The following is a 22,806-nucleotide window of genomic DNA, read 5'->3' on the forward strand; positions in this document are numbered from 1 at the left end:
TCTCAGCTGCTCCCAGCACATGTCTGCCTGCACACCACCATGCTCCATGATGATAATGGACTGAACCTCTGAAACTGTAAGCGAGCCACCTAAATTCATTGTTTTCTTTATAATTGTTGCCATGGCCATGGAGTCTCTTCACAGCAATAAAAACCCTAAGACATTTTGCACGCATGTTACTCTGCACAAAGAAAAGAAGCACTAGGACAAACTGTAAGGGGGAGGGATCACTTGTGTGAGTGGATTTTACATATTTCTTCAGGGTGCTTTTTAGAGAATTTCCCTCATGTTTTCTGAAATTTTCACAATAAGCTTTCGAATGCAGAAGTTTAGTTAATTAAAGAAAGTCAAATTATTTTAAAGTCTACCTCACACCTTTAACTCATAACTGAACAATAAATAATTGTTTGCATTTCTGTCCCTGTTATTGTTACTCAAAAAATAACAAAGCAAAAATAAACATAAAGCCATTTTCAGAACTGTATCATATTTTAAATTATATATTAAACAGTTAATGGCTTAAAATCTCTTTTTCAAAACTCAACTGCACTATGCAGCCTGCCAGAAATCATCCTTTCGACTTCAAAACTGTTCAGCAGAGTGAGCTCTGCCAGAGTCATCCACCCAGCTTGTTTCTGAGCCAGGGTCTACCAGTTGTTTGTTTCAGAGCCTCTAATTAGCTGCCTTATCTTTTGCAAAGGATTCTTCTGGTGCTAAGTTTTAATCGTCCAAATTAATTGAAATACTGTAGCAATTTGAGATTAACATTTTCAAAATTAACAATGCATAAAATAAAATCAGCCATGAATCTGCTTTGTAACAGCAGTCACTAATGAACTCTGCAAAACAGACCAGATCCAACTACTAATTTTCACTGTCCTATGCAATTAAGCATTGGGAAATAAGCTTTCCTTATTCAAAGATAGTAGGGTGCACAGATCTTTTAGAGGCACTTCAGGCTCAGACAGTATGAATAAGTTTGGCATCCACCATATACTGCATGACTTAAACTACTTAAACTCAAGAATCCATGATGCAGGTTCACTCCTATGAATATGTCCTGTAAGGCTTTAATTGCTAGAATGCCCTACTGCCTTCTTGGTTTGCATGCTCTGGTGAAATAAACATCCACACAACAAAGTGAAGTTCACACAACAAAGAATTAGCAGCAGCGTCTGGCCATGTGTGGTAAATACTGGAGCCTTTAGTTCAATTGTCTAAAGGGAATGGGATGCTGCTTCCAGATACTTGACTTGAAAACGGACCCTCCCCCACCTGAGCCTCCAGATGTCATCTAGCATCAACTTACATGCTAAATGAGATTTGTCAGAGAAACCTGAGCTAAGCCAAGCTCAGATGGCAGAGTCATAGAAACTATAAGGTTCTACTTTGGGCAACCTGATACACACCTGTATAGAAACAGTACAGATGTGTATATGCATTAGGGATGGTCATCACTGACAAATCACTATGAGCTAACTAGTATTCTGGGAAAGGGCTTCAACTATTAATTAATTTGACCTTCATTGTAGCACAATAAAATAGTTGCTACTTATTCCCATCTTAGAGGAGATACATCTATGCTGACCTCTAAACCACAGCCTTGGGAAACTCTGTTATAAGTGAAAATGGAAGGAATAATGAAATGGAAAGGGTTAAGTTCATAGGAGGGAGGGTAGGTCAAGGTAAAGGAGAATGTATGTTGAAAATAACACTGAAGGTCTTTAGAAAAAGTCATATAGAAATCTACTGTAGAAGTTCTCTGATACACACACACACACACACACACACACACACACACACTGATTAACAGAGAAAAAGTTATTTATGATCTGCCCTTACCTTTCCTTCTTATTTGCTTTCTGTCATAGCTACAGGCTATGGCCTAAATGCAATGCATCTATGTCTATGGTTTTCCTTCCTGACCCTTCCAGGGCTTAGGACACCATCTTCCCGTTTGTCCCCACAAAGCATGATACTTGAGGATCTTGTTTGCTCTGTTTTCTAATCAAATGGACCAATCTGTACTAACACTGAGTAAGTAATAGTGGAACAAAGAACTACTGCCTTCTAAAAGGCCAGTATCTGTGTTCATAGGAGAATGCCGGCTTTATGTTCAGGTTCCAGGACACGGTCAGAAAAACAAGCATGAGACAAGAGAACTGCTTCGCTCTTGGCTTTGCTGTCAGCTAAAGCTACCATTTGGATCAGGGTCTATTGGTCTTCTCTGCCTCTTTATTTACTTTAGAAGACCTACAAGTAGTAAAAGAAGAGTGTAGAAGATGAAATGTCTGAGAAATGTTGTTTTCTCCTCCTTTTACCTTCTCAATTCTGCATACATAGAACATGAAGGAAGGAGGGGAGGGGAGAGGGGAGGAGGGGAGATAGGACAAAAAGTCTATGCAGATAGGTTGTCACCCCACTTCCCCATTTCTCCCTCATGGAAGAGGGGCACAGAAACTAGGCTGTCCACCACAGAGGATGCTGACTACAGGCGGTACTGCCAGGATGAAAACCTGGTCAAGACCAGAACAACTGAAGTTCTCCTTAGATTCTTAGCATACTGGAGAAGAAGAAGCACTTTGCTTTCTCTGGATTCACTGGCTACCGGGACAGTGAACAATGAGAACTACACGTGAACATCTTTGCTTGGAAATGAGACTAACCAGCCTGGGGCTCCCGATGACAGGAAATCAGAAGAGAAGAGCTGCAACACCGTGGGGAAACGGAACTCAGAAGGTTTCCCATTGAGCCCTTGGATAAAATTCTGATTGAACCAAGCACTCTGGAGTGACCCCTTACCTCTACTGGTGTGCTGGCCTCCCTCTTCCTTAAACTTTTTGAATTGTGTTTCTCACAAGCAAAGGCTAAAGATCCATATTACTTAATCTCATTTAAAATCTGTAAATCTACTGAAATGACTAATACAGATGGTAAGCTTTTGTTTCCTCTTGCTATGTCTTGCTTCCATCAATAATGAATTCTTCTCCAGAGACTGTCGACTATCCCTTTCCGAAAACTATACCATAGGCTTGGGCAGCTCATCATAAGCTGAACAGTATTGCTGTTAAGCATGTTATGTTTTATTCCTCATTCTTCTAAAAAAAAAAAATGTTCACAAAAAGCGAGGAAATGTCCCTGTATTACTTTGAGCTATGCAGAAAAAAAGTGTTAGTCTCCCAAAGGAACAAACGATCTGTAAAAACAAATGTTAAGAACCTAATGTAAGCTTTTCTTTTCAAATTAAAAAATCAATTTGATAATGTTAAAAAACAACTACTAACTAATATGCTGTTTTGACCGAAATTTTACAAACAATACTCCCATGTTCCAGTTAAAGTGATAAACCTACTTGTAAATAGAACTGTGGTAATAATATAATCATAAACTAATTTGTCAATAGCTTCTCTCCTAGGAGCAGTTAGATATTACTCCAAATACTGTTATTGGAGAGTAATAAGTTTTGATACAATTGGTTTCTTTCATCTAACAGTTGGGACCTCAGTTCTGAAATGAGATTATCTGGCTCTCAGAAGTGGTTGACCTATAACAAATTTCTGAAATTTCTATTTTTATCTAGTATTTCATGGCACACAGTTTGTCTTCTTATGCGGAGCAGTAGTTAACTATCATGGCCACAGATACAGAGAAGAAGACATGGGTCACATCTCATCTTCTAAGCAAAGAACATTTTATCAATGATAAATGTTCAAAGAAGCTCACATTCCTTTTTGGAATGCTTTTCTAAACATTCAATAGATGCATACTTATCTTCTAAAGATAACATTGTCAATAAGATGATGCTACAAGTTTGTAAGTGACCCTTAAGTAGATTCTGTATATTATAGCACAAATACTTTGTTATCTCAATAATCACATTACCGATACTATTTGCCATCTAAAAGGACCCCCTGTGTATATCTATGAATATTCACTTCCCCTTTGTTCCTATTCTAGAGGTACCTGTGTTGTATGAAAGACAGGCTTGGCAAGGCATGTGCAGACCTGCCAGAAAGCAGTAGTGGTTCTTTGTGAACTCAGAATGAGCCCTGAAAAGGAGAAATAAATCCTCAAACCAAAAGAGACGTGAGCCAGGTGCTGTGATGTTCATTTCAGAAGTCTGTTATCCTGGCAAAGGGAATTAGAAAGGTAGTCCTGAAAAATAACTACAAGGGGATCAACTGCCTCAGTGAAAAACTAGTCTATTGTTCATAGTTTAATAGACGCTTGGAGGGAAATCAGCTATTTTAGAAACCAGAGCACACTCTCCAGCTTCGTTCACAGCTTGGATTTCTCATTCCTCTGCAATGAATCTTAATCACGGGCTTCTCCTTGCCCCATTTTATTTTTTCAAGTTTATTTCTCACAATGAGAAATGTATTTTTACAGGTTTACAATTATACTCCCACCATTTAGGATAGGCTTTATATATTTGATGAAAAATTAGATTTAGAGATGACAGAAAAGATAGAAGTAGGAATGACTGATTACTATGGAAATATGGCAATCTACGGAATTTGTTTCTTGTTGATAGCAGACAAAGGCTCGCTCACAAAAATCGTCAAGAAGGTAGATTTGTTACCCACATTTTAGAAAAGGATCATTTTAAAAATAAGCTTTTAGAGCCATAATTTAAAAAATACTGCTAGGATTTTTTTTCGCATCACTAGTTTCTACTTGGAAACTAAAATGTAGGATTTCTCTATTGAATAAGTGTTCTGTATAAAAATCAAATGTAAAGGAAGTCAGCAATTCTATTTATATTTGGAATGCAATCCTTTTAAATTAAAGCACCAAGGAAAACTATATTAAATTCAATACCATAAGCCAGTATAACGAAATGTTTATTTACATAAATGTAAAACATCTACACATGAATCGGTTTAAAAGTAATCTGAGCCCACAGTTTCTTATCTTTTCTAATTTCATTTAGCTTATTTGCATGGATTATATAATTAAAAATATTTTCCTATGTTTGTGAGACTATTTTATAAGACACTATGTTATGCCATAGTCCAAAGGATCTATATGTAGAATAGTACACAATGTTATATTTCCTTACAACTCATTATATATACATATATATATGTATTATTATACATATATATTATACATTATATATTCATATATATATATATATATATATATATATATGAATCTATGCAACTGAAACCTGGTGTTTTTATCTATCTTGTTCCTACCTAGAATATAAATATTACTGGGAAAGACCATGTTGTTTTTAAAGCTCACAATTTGGCTATGTTTAATGTCACATGAGACATGTATTGATAGTGACAGATTACTTGAATTCTCTCTTCATATAAAGACAGGAAGAGCATGAATATCTGTCCAACTCATCTGCAGGAAAACATGATCATCACTGGTTAAGATCATGGTTAAGACAACTCCTAAGGGTATAAGAATATAGTCTATCCAAGTCATGGCTATCATTTCTATAATGAAGAAGGCAACAATGAGCACATAAGCATTTACTCCCTGAAAGGATTCATCCACTTAGCCCTTATCTGATCATTTATTAGGCAAGCATTATATAACAGTACACATAAGCTGCTTATGCTCAGAGGAGAGAGAGCTACCAAAACATTTCCCATCCTCTCTGTCTAATCTTTAGATAGAAAAAAAAATAAAAAGGCTCAATATTTTTAAAGTTAATGACTGTGGACTCAAATACAAGAGGTTATGAGTTCCACGAATGTATGCCAATTTTACAACAGTCTAAAAATATGAACTCGGTGAAAAGACCACATGCTGTGGCATACCGATATACTGCATACAAACAAAAAATCAATCTTAAATCTCCAATACCAGATAGAAGGAAAATTTTAAATCTAAGTGTTAAAATTTAATTGGTAACTTTGACCTTGAGTGCCACTTGAGGTGAAAAATATTATAGCAGTGCTGGATTTACTTGAGATGTATGATCTCATGTTCTTGAAAAAGGCCCAGCATCTCTGAGTTCCTGAAATAATTGATCTATCTATACAGTGTGGTTGTTCTGATACCAACATCTGTCTCAGGAAGAGAGGTACAAACTGATGAAAACACTCTGCTATATATAAGTGATTCAAAGGAGCTACCAGAATTTGCATCTGATATATTATTACACTTAGCTATAATTAAAAATTAATAAAAAAATTTCTTATCCCAGAACAGAACAAGGGAAAAAGTGAAACTATCGTGAACATATAAAGATTAGGTACAATTACTAGTAGAACGTTCTAAGTGTCCAGACCAGCCACAGCACAAACATAGCTCTCATGTTTTGGGTGTTCTGCTAGAAATACACAAACAAAACAAAACCAAAAAAAACCATATTTTCAACTAGAGTTTCATTGTCTTTTTTGAAATCAAAAATTCTAACAATTATACCCAAAACAAATCATTCACAACCATCCCCCTTTGTTGTATCATTTAGTAAAGATAATCAAAAATTGTAAAAGTTGCTTAGCAAACAGGAAATAAAGGAAAATATGAAAATTACTATGATTATGTAACATTTTTGTTTGTTTACTTTTTCAAAATGGGGCCTCACTATGTAGCTCTGGCTGTCTTACTACTATGTAGACCAGGCTGGCCTCAAACTCACAGGGATCAAGCTGCTTCGGCCTCCCTAGTTCTGGGATTAAAGGAGTGTACCACTACAACAGACTCTAACTTCTTGATTCAATAAAAATTCATTATACAATTGCATCTGTTTTCAAAGATTTAACTTGACAAAGAGTCTGATATTAAATAACTTGCTGAAGAAAAAATTAATCGACCTAATTATTGCTCCTAATGAATATTACTGTTTACTAAGCACTTTCAAAAGTACCATTTACTCTGCTACCTCACATCACCTGTGAGGTAGTTATTATACAAGTCTTCTTTCATAAATACGAAAAACATAACCTATAAGGGGAAGCAACTGAGAAGGGTGACGCAGCAAGCAAAGAGCAAAGTCCAGCCTAAAGTTCAAACATGTCTCACAGCCACACACAAGCCCATGACATGGTTCGTTACTGTGTCAACAGGTAGAATTGAAACAGTAAGAGAACAGCATGATACAGGTGATATGAATTGGGAATGGGAAGGGTGGTTCCAAATAGGAACACAATAGGGAGGTCAATACAGAAGGAGGGAAAAAGGACAAATGTCACCAGGGTTGTTTGAGAAAGCCTCATGGATTTGTTTTGTACATGCTTACCTAAAATCATATACAATACATATAAGTGCACACACATACACACACACACACACACACACACACACACACACACACACACACACACACATATTAAAGGAAGTTATGACACTAGGATTAACGATATTCCCACAAGAACTGCAGATTAACAAAATCCGATACCAGGCATGAGAAATCTCCTTTTGAATGGTTAGTCAGGGTAGTCCACCAGAAGCCCCAAACAATGGCTGTTATCCTTGGTTGCCCCTCAAAACTTAAAGGTAAGCTCCTATTGCTGAAACACTGTACTCTGAGATACAGGACTTAGGTTATTTAAGCAGGATATGACTTGAAAGCCTTCTTCCTGTGGTCTAGCTTCCATGCTTCTTGGAAGCTACCAAGGGAGAGAAGCAATTAATATTCCTGCCCAGCTGGAATACCCATAAAATCACAGCAGTAGCCAGAATGGCAAGATATCCATAAAGGTGAAATAAGTGACATTCACATGTTAGTGGGAACCAACTGCCGTCTAATGGGAATTATGGCCACTAACAGGAGGGAAACCATGCCTTATCCTAGAAACTTAGCTAAGAGGCTAGTGAGGTTATAGATTTTATAGTAAAATCTATTATAGCCAACCTTATCCTTATACCCACAGTTAAGTGTGGCTACCACCTCTTGTCAAAGAAGCTTCTTTTTGCAGTAAATAGAGCCCATCACATAAAACCACACCTGGAAAGAAAAAGCTAACATGGTTTCAAAAGTAAAAACCATGTAAGGAGATCACATTTCCCTAATTAGATTGCTGATCAAATAAGCAGTTGTCTTTGACAGGAAAGTACTCTCCCAAAGAATATGGTAAAACAGAACCTGATACAGGATCACTGGGTTTACCTAGAAGGTCTGTGGTAACTGCAGGCAGTTGTGATCTTATTGAATAAATTAGAATTTTCTCAAGAAATTTCAAGTGCTTCCAGATACAAAGAATCATTTATGGAAAGTGTAAGTAAATTAGTGAAAATATTATGCATTCCAAATAGGTGACCATACAATGTTATTTGTAGCTTATCATATTGGTAAAATTTTGAAGAGCAACAAAAATCTGTGTTTTTGCATTTGGGGATGGTGGCAATAAATACTTTCGGATACCACTGGAGAGCAATTTGATTACGTAAATAAAAAGGATAAATGTAAAACAACAACAACAAAACCACAACTGTAATTTGGGGAGCAGAGGCAGGAGGGGGGAGGGGAATGGTGAAGGGTTAGAGGGGAGAAGAGAGGGAGAAGGGATTGACATGTGAAGCAAGCTTGTTCCTAATCTGAACTAATAAAAAATAAAATTAAAAAAAAAACACAACTGGTTGCAATGCAGACTCAATGGATCAAGGGGAGCCCAGTCCCAGTAGTTACATCTACGTCTCAGCTCTTGCCTCAACAGCTCAGGAACCAACGTAAAAGAAGGGTCACAAATGTCGTAAGAGCCATTACACCTCCATGTTTGCTGTGCATCAGTCTCTCATAGAAATGGCTGCATAATCAAGATCTGAACAGTAGCAATATCAATAGACATACTAACTAGGAAGGAGGTTGAACTTATGGGGTCACACGCCTTGATAAGTAGCTATAGGTAACTCATGACTGTTGAGAGAGGGAGAGTTAGCATCTCCCAGGGATGAGCTCTGAAACCATATGTACACAAAGAACAAAAACAGACTCGGATTCAACAATAATAATTGTAACAATAGTGTAACAATAATAACTGGGAAGAAGAGGCTAACATTTGGGGGGTATGGAAGGAGTCAAAGTGGGGAGACTTGGGAGCGTTTGGAGGGAGGAATGTAATATACTTATCCAAAATGTTTAAAAATAAATAAAAATAAAAAGCAAGGGAATAAACACCTAAGGAAAAACACACAGTCATTCACCAAGTCGTGGAATATACATAATTAAATCTGTCCCCATTACTATACAGTAAAGTCCTTTCCAGCGCAAAAGGCCCATGTGTGATTTAGTTTTGCACACAAGGCTCTGAAATTTGAACCTGAGGAAGGTCCCCCCAAATAGTTTGTTTTTCTGCAGTCTACCCTTTATGGGATTCTATAAAGCAATCTATTAGAATTTGGAGATGTCAATGAGATTAGCTAGAAAAGGAACCTCCACAGCAAAATACAAAGGGCAAGCAATGCTCCTAGGAAGTTCTGTGTGCATCCTGCCTCAGCTGCACAGGTATCTCTTTAAACGTCTTAGATAAATGTCTCCCAAGAATTGTGAAAATCTCCTGACCCACAGTTACATCAGTGGATCACAAGACAGTTGTCAAATGAGGCTTAATTCTGAGCAAAGAAGCATTGCAGGTCAGCAGAAGGAGGCAGAGATGAAAAAGCAACCAAGCCAGACAGGGATCTCAGGCCTAAATCCAGGAGAAGCTAAAGGGAGGACATGTAGAATCTCATAGCAGCTTCAACTGCACAATCATCACCTATCCATTTCTTCATAGAAATGTGAAGAATGAGAAACACACTCACATGCACTTGTCACAGCTACAGGGAAAGATTCTAAAATGTACAGAAGTACTTCTTGTAGATTTGTACATTTGTTCTTCATAAAGTACTTTAGGATAAAGTGGTATGCATTTATTTTGTTACCTATCTACTTGGCTGCATCTATAATTTGAAAATTGGCTATATTTTCCTTTAAAAGATTGTGGAAAACTGGTTGTGAAGTAAAACTGCGAAGAGATAAATGTGCATCTTCTGACACTATAAATAAATGCATTTCACTAGAAGGAAATAGATTAAATAAATTACACAGAGGTGAAAAAGAAATTTCAAAATAGCACTTTTAAAGGCCAGATTATTTTCTGAAATAGAAATACAACTCACACACAAAACCAACCAACCAACCAACAAACAAAAAAGCATCACTCATACAATCACACAGTCCTACTAAATACAACAAATGAAGCCTCTTCTAAATGTCATCACATTGACCCCTGCCAAGGATCTTGGCTTGGGAAAGTCAGATCTATCAAAAAGGAAAACAGAACCCTGTGTTTTCTAATGGCATCACTTTTGTTCTGTAGTTAAAAGAGTTAAACCCATCTCAAGATGTAAATGAGGCAATTTCTAGCCAGAGGCAACAGGGCTTCCATAATCTCTGTCATCCCATAAACTGGCAGGGCCAGCCTGGGTGTGGTTTCAGTTAAAAGATGTTATGCTTTGAAAAAGCAACTTTACAGCTAGATGAACAGTGCTGATGTTGAGAACACAAAGCCAAACAGAAATCTAGATTATTTCCCAGCAAGGCTACTCTGCATCTCACAGTCCACTCGATGGACTTGAATAAAATTCATATATTTAGATGCTTTATCACTGAATACCTTTTACACCTCCAAGAATGGGATCATGCACAACATAAAATGTTCAGTGATTAAACTGTGGAAGGCATTTCTTAATGGCTAAAAAACATAATTACACTAGGATAATGATAGGGGCAAACCACAAAGTTAGGAAAAAATACTGTTTTTTGCAGCTGAATCACTGGTCTCCAGAGGACACTTGTTCACAGAGTCCTGACAACCACATTCCTGATATAAAATCATACAGATAGAGAAAAAGAAAATGTCCCCAAATGGGGTAAGTAGCAGTTGCATACTCTCCCTTGCCCTCTTGGAACACACTATTTTTAAGTGGCAGTGAGCTAGTGGTTTTGTTACCTGATTTAGGAGGAAAATAGGGAGGGTGCTGGGTATGTTAACATTATGCAGGCACCCTGAGGCTGTTCAGTAAGCAAATAACCAGCTTGCCTGCTGACTGTGGAAAGCTCACAGAGCTGGGGGTTGGTCACCCAGGAAAGATTTGTACTTTAGACCTTCACCTCTTGGTCACAGGTATAGACCAAACTGTGGGAACAAAGGACAGCAGTGCAGTCAACTTCCCACAGCCATTCCCATATACTTTCATAATCACTTAACTGGAGATATCTTTATCATAGCATATATAATGAGAAACATACCTGGGTCCACCTGTCTGGGAGCTCGACGGAGTCCATTGGTCCTTTTCTGTGTGGAAAAGTAAAACAAAACATCACAAAGACACGTTGGTAATATGGCATAAAACCATTACCACAATGATGCTCTGGCAATCAATGTTGCCTTAGTTCCAATTAAAAACATGTCTAAATGTGAACAAAATGTGGTTTTGATGTTTGTGTTTATAATCTAATATAAGTCCTCTGATAAGTTTTCCATTAGAATATCATTACATTTATAAGTCATTGACACAAACTGAAGCACATTTTTTTGCCTAATTTATGTAACCTGACCCAATATTTCTTAAAATCATGGGATTACAGGAACTAGGAAAACTAATATTTTTGGTTAGAAAATATTCCCAGCAAAGAACTATGAATAACATAGTCTTAAGCATATCTGTAAAACTAACTGAAGTATTTCTGGGCAGTGATAGACCAGTGACTGAAGGCACACAGTCTCAAACCAAAGCACTGGCTCCAGAAAATGCCTAAATGATAATGTGCTTTAACTACAGATGAATTGTATTTTTAAAATCAAAACACATGTAGCTCATGAAACACAAAATCAATTGCTATAGAAAAGGAATTCCTAAGGAAAACTGAACACGATGAAAGCAAGACAAGGGATTTTTAAATCTGAAAATGCATGACTACCATTTGATTTCACAAGCATTGAACTCTTTGCTATCATTAGCACAGTAATCTCACTAATGAAGGATTGATTTTTTAAATTTTTTTGTTAGTTACACAAGCAGATGTGAATCTGCATGTAGGATCACTGTGTTATTGAAATTTTCATGAGAAGAATTTTCTTTTTGTATGTGTTCAAATTCGCCATTGTGTACAGGGCCCATGTTTTCAGTCAGCAAATTCCTGGTTTTGAGAAACACACATGAGCTGTGGATTTTTCTCAGGTAGCTTTTCATGAGTCAAGTGATTAAAAGCTAAAATGGAGTTTGTTTGTTTGTTTGTTTGTTTGTTTGTTTTAACCTTCTCTGGGGCTTAAAGTCATATCGGAAAATTCTAGGAATCTTAAGTAAAGCAAATAAAACAAACTTTAAACATGTAATTCTTGTTTTACCCCAACTACTTTCAAAATGTATTTGTAGAAGACTAATAGGATTATTAGACTCTGCATGGGATCTTTGTTGAGCAAACAGGGTATCCATGCTAGTAAAACCATTATAAGGGATCACTGTGAGAGAAATTGTTGCCCTGGACTACTTGGTGGCCAAGACATAAAAAGGGAAGACACAAAAGTTATAGATCCATTTCTGAAAATATGGAAGAAAACTGATGTCAAAGACAAACTCTTTTTAAACCTAAATTTATATTTAAAATTTTTGATCTTTTTATAGAAAGGGCATCAAGCAACACAACTCATGATATATTCAACAGGGAAATACACAATGAGTCCTATCATGCCAGTATTTGCTTCCCATCAACAGTCACCTTCTTTTTGTTGTTGTTGTTGTTGTTGTTGTTGTTTTCGAGACAAGGTTTCTCTGTACAGCTTTGGAGCCTATCCTGGCACTTGCTTTGTAGACCAGGCTGGACTTGAACTTACAGAGATCCGCCTGCCTCTGCCTCCGGAGTGCAGTGCTAGGATTAAAAGCGTGCACCACCAACGCCTGGCAACAGTCACCTTCTTAACTGGTAACAAGCTGTCTTTTCCTGTTTTGCCTTGAGTTTAATATTAAAGTCGGTGACACAATGTGATTAATAACCATGTAGGAAAGGAGGTTAACTTCAAAGTCAAAGCATCTGTTTGTGTTTTGCCATCTTTCAGTAGAAACCACACTAGAGGTTTGTTGGGAAGGTGGTGAGGGCTCATTTGAAGCATCTGGGGTCATTAAGCGATTCCCTGGTGTTACTATCATTTTTAGCCTTGTGGAGTTGTGAAAGTTTAAACTCACACAAAGACTATGCTCTGGGAAACTATAGCTTCTATATTTTGTTGTGATTTTGAACCAAGATCTTGCTGTGCTGTTGAAGCTGATCTTGAATGAACCACACAAGAGCTCCTCCTGCCTCATCCTCCCCAGGAGCTGAGACAGCAGGCATGTGAGACTGCACCCGACTGCCCTACTGACTTCAGTGTTCTTCCTCCTGGAAAGTCATTTCCATCAGTCACCCTCAAAACAGAAACATTTCTGCAGGAAAAGCAGTCAGTAAAATAAACTATATATTAAAGAAATTCTGCACACAAAGGGAAACCCAATCTGTTAAAACAAAGCGCATCTGGAAAATCTGAGGTTAACTATACCATAAAAGCACCTCAAAAGCATTTTCTACTGTAAAAATCAAAACCATTTTTTAAATCTTTTTGAAATACAGAATTCAATGTCCCTGACTCTAATACAGCCCTCTCTCGCCTATTTTCTCAAAAGCCCAGAGAAGGCTGGGCAGACCTGGTCTGCAGGTAGAAGATGAGAAGGAAAGGACATAGTTGTCTTGCCTGGGAACTCTCAAGTCACAGGCCCAGGAGACAGGAGAGTCATGTGTCTGGAGTCTGGCTCTCCTTTGATCTACCCAGAGGGGTTGGGAAAGCAAACCTCATTTGTAAGCACTTGGATATTATTTCTTGCTTCACTGTCTTGTCTTATTTTTTGTTTTATTTTTTTAGTACTTTTACTGTCTAATACTCTCCTGGTCTTCTCCCTCTTTGGGGGAAACTAATTCTCTCTGTGGATTTTACCAACAACAGGAGGGAAAGCTTCCTTTGCTGGGTACAAGTTAGCTTTGGCTCTTCCACAGCAGGAATCGGTGTAAAGGGGCTGAGTAGACACGTGAGGATAAAACTGCTTTGTGTAGTCAGAGGATCTGTGATGACCCAGATGGTAGGTGAAGTGAACACCGAGGCACGGCTAGGCAAGCTATGGATGTGTGGCTATGGAAAAGCCCGACCTGCCTTCAGAATGAAGTGGACGTTTTCAAATGAAAACTCAAGATCATACAATGACTGGCGCTAAAGGGAAAGCAGAAGAGAGTGCTGCCAGCATCAGAGAGGCAGAGGGGTTGCAAAAAAGGAGACAAAATAAAAACCACCTTCTTATTAGCCTCCGCTATAGTTTTCCTAAAATGATGCAGTTTCCACGCAAATCGGCTGGCCTCAGAGCATACTACAATCTTCTACCCAGACCAAGTGGAGGTTATTAGTGAAGTTTCACATTCAATAAAACCTGCACTTATTACATTCAAAAGTTAAGAAAATTATTACAACACCGACGCTACATTTTAAAATTTTTCAGCATGAAAATTAATTTCTTTTTATTAATAGGCTCACATGTAATTTTAAGGACATAAATGCGTCTGAGAGAATTATTTAATAGCATGTGAGAATGATTAACCACTTCTCATTAGCACGTTTTCCTTCTGCAAATACACCCACTTCACAGTACTTCCTTGAAATCAAATGAAATCATTTTCTTATGTAGAAAAAAGAATACACATGTCTAATAGCATAAATTTGGAGTAACTTTGAGTTGAAGCTTGCGGCTCCACATGGTATCTTTCCCAATAATCTAAGAGCATCGTGCTTAGGAAGGTCGTGTGCTACAGGGAGACTCCTGACACCCCTGATACAAACACTTCCCTCCCTGTCTAAGAAACGGTGACAGAAATTGTAGAGTAATTGGCATTAGCCTGCGATAAGTCCTTGTTCTATTAGTTTCAGAAAATATCGTTACCTTATTATATGGTCATTGGTCTAAACTCTCGGTCCTAACACCCACCCAACTAGCACACTGAGCAGCTGCATCTGTCACGAGTTTCTTTGTACCACACCCTTGACATCCTGCATACAAAAGTTACACAGGTACACAAAAGGAGAGGGACAGGGGCCTCTGAAGGCATTTCTCCACACTTTCCATATTTTCACCAACTATATCAATATTAGCTGATAAACGCATACCAATTATGCTGCTGCATTATTGGCCTGAAGGTGTTTTATTTTACTATACTTTTTGGTGCTGAAACTGGAGGCATATTCAAAGACAGATGATGGAAATGTGCTAATGAGTTCAGTAAACAGACTGCCATTCTTTCACTCAGAAATTCTCAGGTAACCTTATTATTATTATTTTTTTACTCATTTCACACCCATTTTATATTTAATTTCTTCTTCTAATTTTTAACTTAAATTTTTGCTTTGGTATTTTTACAGAGTCAGGTAAAACTTTTACTTTTGATTGACAGCCAAAATAATGGTGGTGTGGAATCTGTCATGTTTTATATTTTTTTCTGTTTTTGAATTGATTTCATTTTGAGAGTTATACTCAAGAACCACACACTTTTATTTTTTAACCCATTGGGAGTTAGGCTATGCTAAACCCAAAAGAAATGTTATCAGAGCTTGATTTGATGAGTGGGGCACAATACTGACCAAATTTGTGCTGAAGGGGAAACTACTAGAAATAGGAACCCATATTCTTAGAATTATGGCAGAATTCTCACAGGTTACCACTGGACAGTGAAACAACAGATCACAGAGGGTGATAGGTCTAGCATGGTCCTGAGCGGAGGGCCGCCTTTCCCATCACACAGAGCCCCTACTCCATTCAGTATTAGAGTAAAATATCCACCTTTATCCTCAGTGTAAGGCTTCCAGACAACAATAGTGAAAATTCCTGACTCCATTCATGTTTTGACAAGCACCTGGCAGCTCCCTCCATTTCTGTTTCACTCTATTCATCGGAAAAGGCACATTTAACAGTCTAAGAGCTCAAGCCTAAGTTAGCAAACACTTTGAAGTGCAAAGCTTACATAAAAAGTTGAAATGTCAGTCTTACCTCTGGTGGCTTGAATGGCCCTTGTTCTGAAACAAATGTAAAAATTGGCATCGTCAGTGCAGTCGTTTGGTTTGGTTAGCAGCCTTAGCTTGTCCTCTGCAGAGTGGCCAAACACTACCGCTTTGTTTTCTTAACTGATACCTGTAATATATTTCCAGGGTCCCTCGGGCTGGGCTAGTAATTGTTTTGCAACCTGGGTTCTCTTACCTTATTGGCTTGTCAGGAAAGTGACTCATACTTCTAAATGACTTGTGGGTTATGCTTAACTTTTTCAATTGTTTATTAAGCAATGTCAATCTAGCCTCATAAAACCCCTTTAAAACAAGGACTTGCACTAAATTTATATGCATGATCCCGAGTTGTGAGTCTTTCTTTCAACACATCTGACTTTAAGATCTAAACACACTGTTAAATGGTATTGTACAGACTAGTTCCTGCAGCTGCAAACTTAGCACAGCATGGCATTCCACTTGAGAAAACTTCCATTAAATGGCAATAATTCTTACTTTTTATCTTAGATAAAGTATACTCTGGTTTACAAATAGAAACTTTAAAAAAAGAAAAAGAAAAAGAAAAAACAAAAAAACACCTTAGTCAGGATTCAGTTACAAGTCTGTTTCATTTTTACTTCCCATATTTATAAACAGGCACAGCATCTTATTATTTTTTTAACTATAGTTTGGTTCCTAAAACTCATTCTTGAGACCTTTAGGTAAGTAACCTGGTTAAAGGGCCGATATCAGAGTAAGATCACACACTGCAGATGGAAAACTGATAGGTGTCTTTCTGCTTCATTTTCCTACATCTAGCAGCATCTAAACGCGTTCTAACTTCTCTAGACAGAGTAAACATCCCTCACCACTGTGAGCCCATGCCTGCATTTTCCCACCTGAAATAACCTCTAAGAAAGGACCTGAGGGAGAAAAAAGATGCAACCAAAGAAGACAGGATGAGAGCACAGGCAGGCCTAGATAGGGGCTCTGTAGGATATTTCCTTAAAAGGCTGGGAGAAGCCACATGGCCAGAGTTCACAGGGAAATCTCCTACCAGGACACCTGCCCTGCTAGAGCCAGCTGCTTACACAAGAATACTGCCTGGGGCAAGGAACAGGAGGTCCCTTTGTGGGCTTTCACTTTTTTCTTTTTCTTTCTTTTTTATTTTTTTGCCCCATTTTAAAGGACAACTCGAGATTAATGGGAAAGGAAGCTCCAGGAGCAGAAAGTCACCTTCTAGAGAAAAGCTAAGTCTGCTCCCTTTGTCACCTTCAAACCCCATCACCCTAGCTTCACAGATAACTGACTGCTTCCAATGAAGGTATCTTTGCTAGGCCTGAATTCAGCTTTTACAAAGGAATATTCCTGGACAGAAAGGCTAGCTCACTTCTTTCCTCCCCTATAGAAGCTTGCTTCAGGAGACAGAGTATCTAAGACCTGTGAAAGTCAGCTGGGGAGGGATGCTGTGAGAATTATCCTTTAGCCAGGCTCAGAATGCTGGTTAATTGAAATTGTGTTTTCTGGTGTTTGGTTTGCCCCCAAAGCCCCCACACCCACACGGTGTGTGTGTGTGTGTGTGTGTGTGTGTGTGTGTGTGTGTGTGTCTGTCTGTCTGTCTGTCTGTCAGTCTGTCTATGTGTGTTGGCCATGGTGGTGGTGGTATATCCATATGGATAATCTTACCTATGTGTGGTAATAGACTTTGAAACCTGATGTCTTCCTTCATTGCTTCTCTACTTTACTCTGATCAAGGGTCTCTCTCTGAACCTAGAACTTGCCATTGCAGAAAGGCAAGCTGACTCAGTCAGCTAGCAAGCTCCCAGGTTCCACTGGTCTCCATTTCTCTGTGCTGGAGTTACTGTGGTGCACCACCACACTCAGCTTTTATGTGTGTTCAGAGCTGCTCTAAACTCAGATATTCACACTTGCCCGGCAAACCTTTGCCCCACTGAACCATCACCCTCTGAGCTTGTGTCTTGGAGTCCCCAGCTCTTTGGTGTACCCAGAAAAACCTCTATATTCCAGGAAACACTAAACTACCATCTTCTTCCACCAGTGAGTTAGATAACAACCGAGAGTACCAATCATAAAGCGTAGAGATCGAGCTTAAGCTTCCCATACAAGGAAACTAAGGAACACTCCAGCACTGCAGAGAGACATGGGGGCTTCTCACATCTGTCACATTTGGAGTTCATTGCTGAATACCCACCTTAATTTTAATTTAACATCCTTATGTTCTGATTCTTTGCATGGGGTTGTTTTGATGCCCTTGTGAAGTAAGTCTTTTACAACCTTTTTCAAACATATTATTTGTTGAATAAGACTGACACCTGCCTCATGAGACAGTGTTTGTTCATCACTCAGCTTCATGGGGGATCTTTGGGTGCTACTCCCGAAAAGGAAACAATGGGATTAAGACTTCTACCTTACTATGTGGAAAACTGCACCTCTTCCCCATGAGAGGAACAGAAGGCCCTCCTTCCCAGGCCCATAACCCTCTCATGATGCAGGGTTGGCTACAAGATGGTCATTTCTTGGCATGAGTGTTAGCAAGCACAGAACTCAGGAAGGCATAAGGGTCTGGCATGTCTCAAATCAGACTAATGCCAGTGAAGAACAACTAAGACTAGGCTGACTCAATTTACTCCAATTGCTCTCCCTCCATTTCTTCTACTTGCCACCATCTCCTGCTTGCTTGCTTGCTTGCTTGCTTTGGGGTAATTCCAAGGAAATCAGTTTTCCTCACTACTCTGAGTTGAGGCACTGAGAATCACTTTACACAAAGCCTCTCAGTGCAATCCAGGTTAAAGAAAAAAAAAAAAAAAAAAAAAAAAAAAAAAAAAAAAAAAAAAAAAAAAAAAAAAAAAAACCAGGAAGGGACTCAGAGCTGGATGAGGAGTCTCCAGCTCCAATGTCACAGGAGTCATTATACAGTGCTGGCCCTTCCCCTTCACTGTTAATTCCCCATTCGCTTGGCCACCAGGGACAGAGGTTCCTTGCTTCCATAGACTCGTCACAGAGTAGCCAGTGCTCTGAACTGGCTCTGTTAGATAAAACACAAATGTACGTTCTTAAAATCTGAATCTTATGCGGTCATTTCATATAGTCATTTTCTGTTTTATAATCTGTTCTGTTCAGAAATTCTTAGCCAGGGACCTGGGCTCCTACTTCTGAATTCTTGACATTTGCAATAACATTAAACTGGACTGACTCCTTTATAGACATAATCTTAATTCACATAAGCATTGCTTCAACAGCTCATTAATGTAAAGTAATGCAATGGTAACATGAGAGGCAAAGCCAAATACTCTACTAGTTCAGATATATTTCAAAGTCAAAGTTTATTCGGGCTTGAAAAATGGATCAACTACCTTCCCCAAGGAGTGTTCTATGGGAAAGCTGATCTCCTTTTGAAGCCTTCAGTCCCATCATTTATTTTCCCTTGGTATGAATCCAAATTTACTGTGGCAAGAGGATGTATTGCTAGAAAATTCTGAGTGTGGATGGGACAGCAACCACATCTTGGATAATAAGGGCTGGTTATCATCAGGTATTTGGCTGAATTCTGACCTAGAAGAAAGGTTGCTGATTATAGATGAAGAAAAATCTCTTTTTCTTTCTATCTCCTTTTTCTCATGGGAACTTTCTCAGGATAGTTATTCAATTCTTCAAGTTTCTAAAAGTTTTTAATCCTCAACTTGTCCTTACCCTGCAGCCTACTTCTCAGGCTCCTATTGATCAAACTATAAAATGTTCTTACCCTTTCAGGAACCTTTCTAGATGGTGACTTACAGGCCCTCGGGGGGTTTAAGCCTTGCATTCTTTCATCGCGTCTCAACTGACTTAATGTAATTCTAAGAAGTGGTGTAACTAAGGTGCTTGGAGCCTTTGCCGAATTCCATCTCCAAAGCCAGCAGAACTCAGTGGGTATATTTGGGTATGAGAAATGATTTTTACTGAAGTTTTAGATTCACATTCCATAATGTGCTTGTTTAAATACCAAATTCAGTCCTGATATGTTTGTTTTTTCCAGTAGGAGTGGCTCTCAATTCATACCTCAATTAATATACAATTTCCTTTGTCTTGTATCTGAAGTTCTATTTAAGACTAAGCAAACCAAGCCCCAGTAATATTGGTTGTTGTAAGAGGGGCCACAGAAAAGCAATTACTGATGTTATAATGGAAGGTACCTAGCCTTCATGGCTAACATGCTATTGTTATGAAACAGACAACAGGATTGAGCAAGATGTTAGGAAGTTTGAGCAAGATTGAGCAAGTTAGGAAGATGGTATGTGAATGCTATGTTCACTGCTCTGGTCTACAATGAAGTTTTGGGAAAGAACAGAAAACCACAGCCTTAAATAATGTGTGGGGGAGAAGCTTTGATTTCAACCTGAATCCAATCACACAACAGTTTCCAATTATTTATTATTAACAATTATTAATATATCACTAAGCTGATTCCAACTGGCAAGTGATAGGTAAAATGTCTATTCCTACATATAAAATTTCCTTGATGAATCAAAAACAGATGACTCAATTATGCAAAAGGTGTAAGTGCCCTTGCACAGAAACAAAGTCACTTCTTGGTAATGAAATCAGAGATCAAGGCTCAGTTTATGTTGAATTAATGTAATAAAAATTCTGGTGGTAGAAGGCTGAAATAACATTTTACTCTACAAGTTACACCTCATCTTAAAATATGCAATGCTATTTATAAAAGAGCTGGTTTCAGATGCCAATTTGTGGTACAGGCTCTAGGTAACAATCTCCCAGGTTTAAGTTTTAGGATACCAAGGCAAATTCGTTCCTATTAGAGTTGGCTACAGCAGCAGCAGGAGCAGCCGCTGACCTAGATAAAGGAGCAATTAAACAGATAAGCAAATGGGGATCTGCTTCGGTTAAATATTAGAGCAGCTGAGGCTTGCATTCTTATTGAAGGAAAAGATACATTAAGCCAAAGTTGTCTGCTCCAGCGATATTTGCATCCAATGCTACCCTCTTTGTTTAATCTAAAAGATGAAAAAAAAAAAAGCTATATGCTATATTGATCACTGTCAGGGTAGAAAGGGAGCAAAGGGGATTAGTCACATGTTACTAACAAGCAAAATCATAAATGACCCCAAAGTTTGGGATTAGACCTTCCTGCATGGTGTACTGTGAGAAGAAAACACCACTCTAGAATTGCATCAGCTTTGCAGTAACTTGCTGAGAGTCTCATATAATGGTGCTTATACCTATTCATTACTATCGTTGGAACGTTTGGCACAAACTTCAGAGCCTGTGTGAGTAGTGATCATCAAAGCTTCTATCATGAACATGCAGGAGTCAAGTCGAGTTCAACAAAAGAGGTAGAGTAGAATTTCCTTCCTGGCCTTTATTTATGTCCATGCAAATCCCCAGGCATTAAAATGCAAGCTAGCTACCCTACCTTCAAATTTGTTTTCAAGTTGCATAGTTTGTCTTATTTAATATATATGTGTGTGTGTATATATATGCATGTTTTTCTCATACTTCAGATGTACTTAAAGTAATAATCTGTCATGGTCATGTATTAATATGAATAGATTGCTTCATTCAAAAACGCATTGCATCTTTTGCCAAGTAATTATTATTTTCAGGGTGAATGAAGACTCAATAGATTTGAAGGATAATAGAGCATGAAATATAAAAGGTTTCTATACTAAAAGAGGACAACATCTAAACAATAAGGCTAATTTCCACAATCAAAGGTGTATGAGATCTTTTAAAGCCTGGTGGTTAACGTTAGTCAGATACTGTTTTGTTGGAACTGTGTTTATATTAAAATAGTTCTATTTGTGGGGAAAGTGATTAACTTGATTTTAAGTGTCCTACCCTTGTACTTGGTACAAAGGGATGGATTCAAAAGATAAACATATTCCCCATATTCCCCATCACTTCTAAACTCCAGGCACATATAACCTAGAAAGTAATGGCAGCAGCGATGACAATGCTCTTTGTAGTGGAGCCCCAGTTTTCCACTACAATCAGGCTTCCCATGGAATTGAGCTGAGTCCATGTATGTGCTTTTCACCACTGTCAGTGATAAAAAAAAAAAAAAAATGTTTCCAGGACATGTGTGTAAAAAGCTGCTACACTGTCATGCTGGTAGGCACAGATGGAACTGGGTAGCCATATGCTTGGTGGGAGCACCTGCTCTGGAGGACCTATGAATTCCCAGTCAACAGTGTGTGTCCATCGAATTAAACCTTAAAACTACCAGAGACTGGGGTGAGAGGGAGGGGTATCACCATCACTGTACAGCCTAACCTTGGAAAACTAAATGAGCCCTACCCTCTAAGCTAATTAAAGAATTAAATTCACATGACTGCCCGGTAACCAAGGTGATGTTAATGATTGGCAAAGAAGTGGGACAGAAACTAAGAAAAGGAAGAGAATTGCTAAGGGGAAAAGAGAGAATATTCCATCTAGAGATAGCAATAAGAACCAAATGAGAATCCTAACAATGGATTTGACTGGATCAGGGAGTAGATTTATATGTAAGACTTTTTTAAGCACCAGGTGTTGTGTGAGCTGGTTAATTATTTTGCCTCTCGCTAACCTACCCCAGGTGTACTGCCTGGTAATCAATGCTTAGGACATAAGTCTCTCCTTGCGTAACTACCCAGAAAGGAATGTAAAGGGTCTACTTAGTTTATTTCATTCTTAAATTACAAGCCAGTGAATCACAAAATGAAAGTTTATTTATTTATTATTTCATCTGTGTACCATCTTATCAAGTTCTTACCTCCACAATAATGGAACCCAAACCTGTATAAACTCC

The 22,806-nt window shown here is 38.3% G+C and overlaps 1 protein-coding gene across 2 annotated transcripts in view; it reads right to left on the reverse strand.

The window, feature by feature from the left end:
- Vav3 (vav guanine nucleotide exchange factor 3) overlaps window positions 1–22,806 on the reverse strand; it is a 330,956-nt gene that overhangs the window by 94,734 nt on the left and 213,416 nt on the right. For both annotated transcript variants that reach the window (XM_027395541.2, XM_035451854.1), the window contains exons 18-19: window positions 16,009–16,034; window positions 11,201–11,246 (exon numbers count right to left, since the gene is read on the reverse strand). In XM_027395541.2, the coding sequence (XP_027251342.1) occupies window positions 11,201–11,246; window positions 16,009–16,034 (72 nt within the window). The remainder of the gene's footprint in view (window positions 1–11,200; window positions 11,247–16,008; window positions 16,035–22,806) is intronic.

This window comes from Cricetulus griseus (genome assembly GCF_003668045.3).
Source record: "Cricetulus griseus strain 17A/GY chromosome 1 unlocalized genomic scaffold, alternate assembly CriGri-PICRH-1.0 chr1_0, whole genome shotgun sequence".
Lineage (NCBI taxonomy): Eukaryota > Metazoa > Chordata > Mammalia > Rodentia > Cricetidae > Cricetulus > Cricetulus griseus.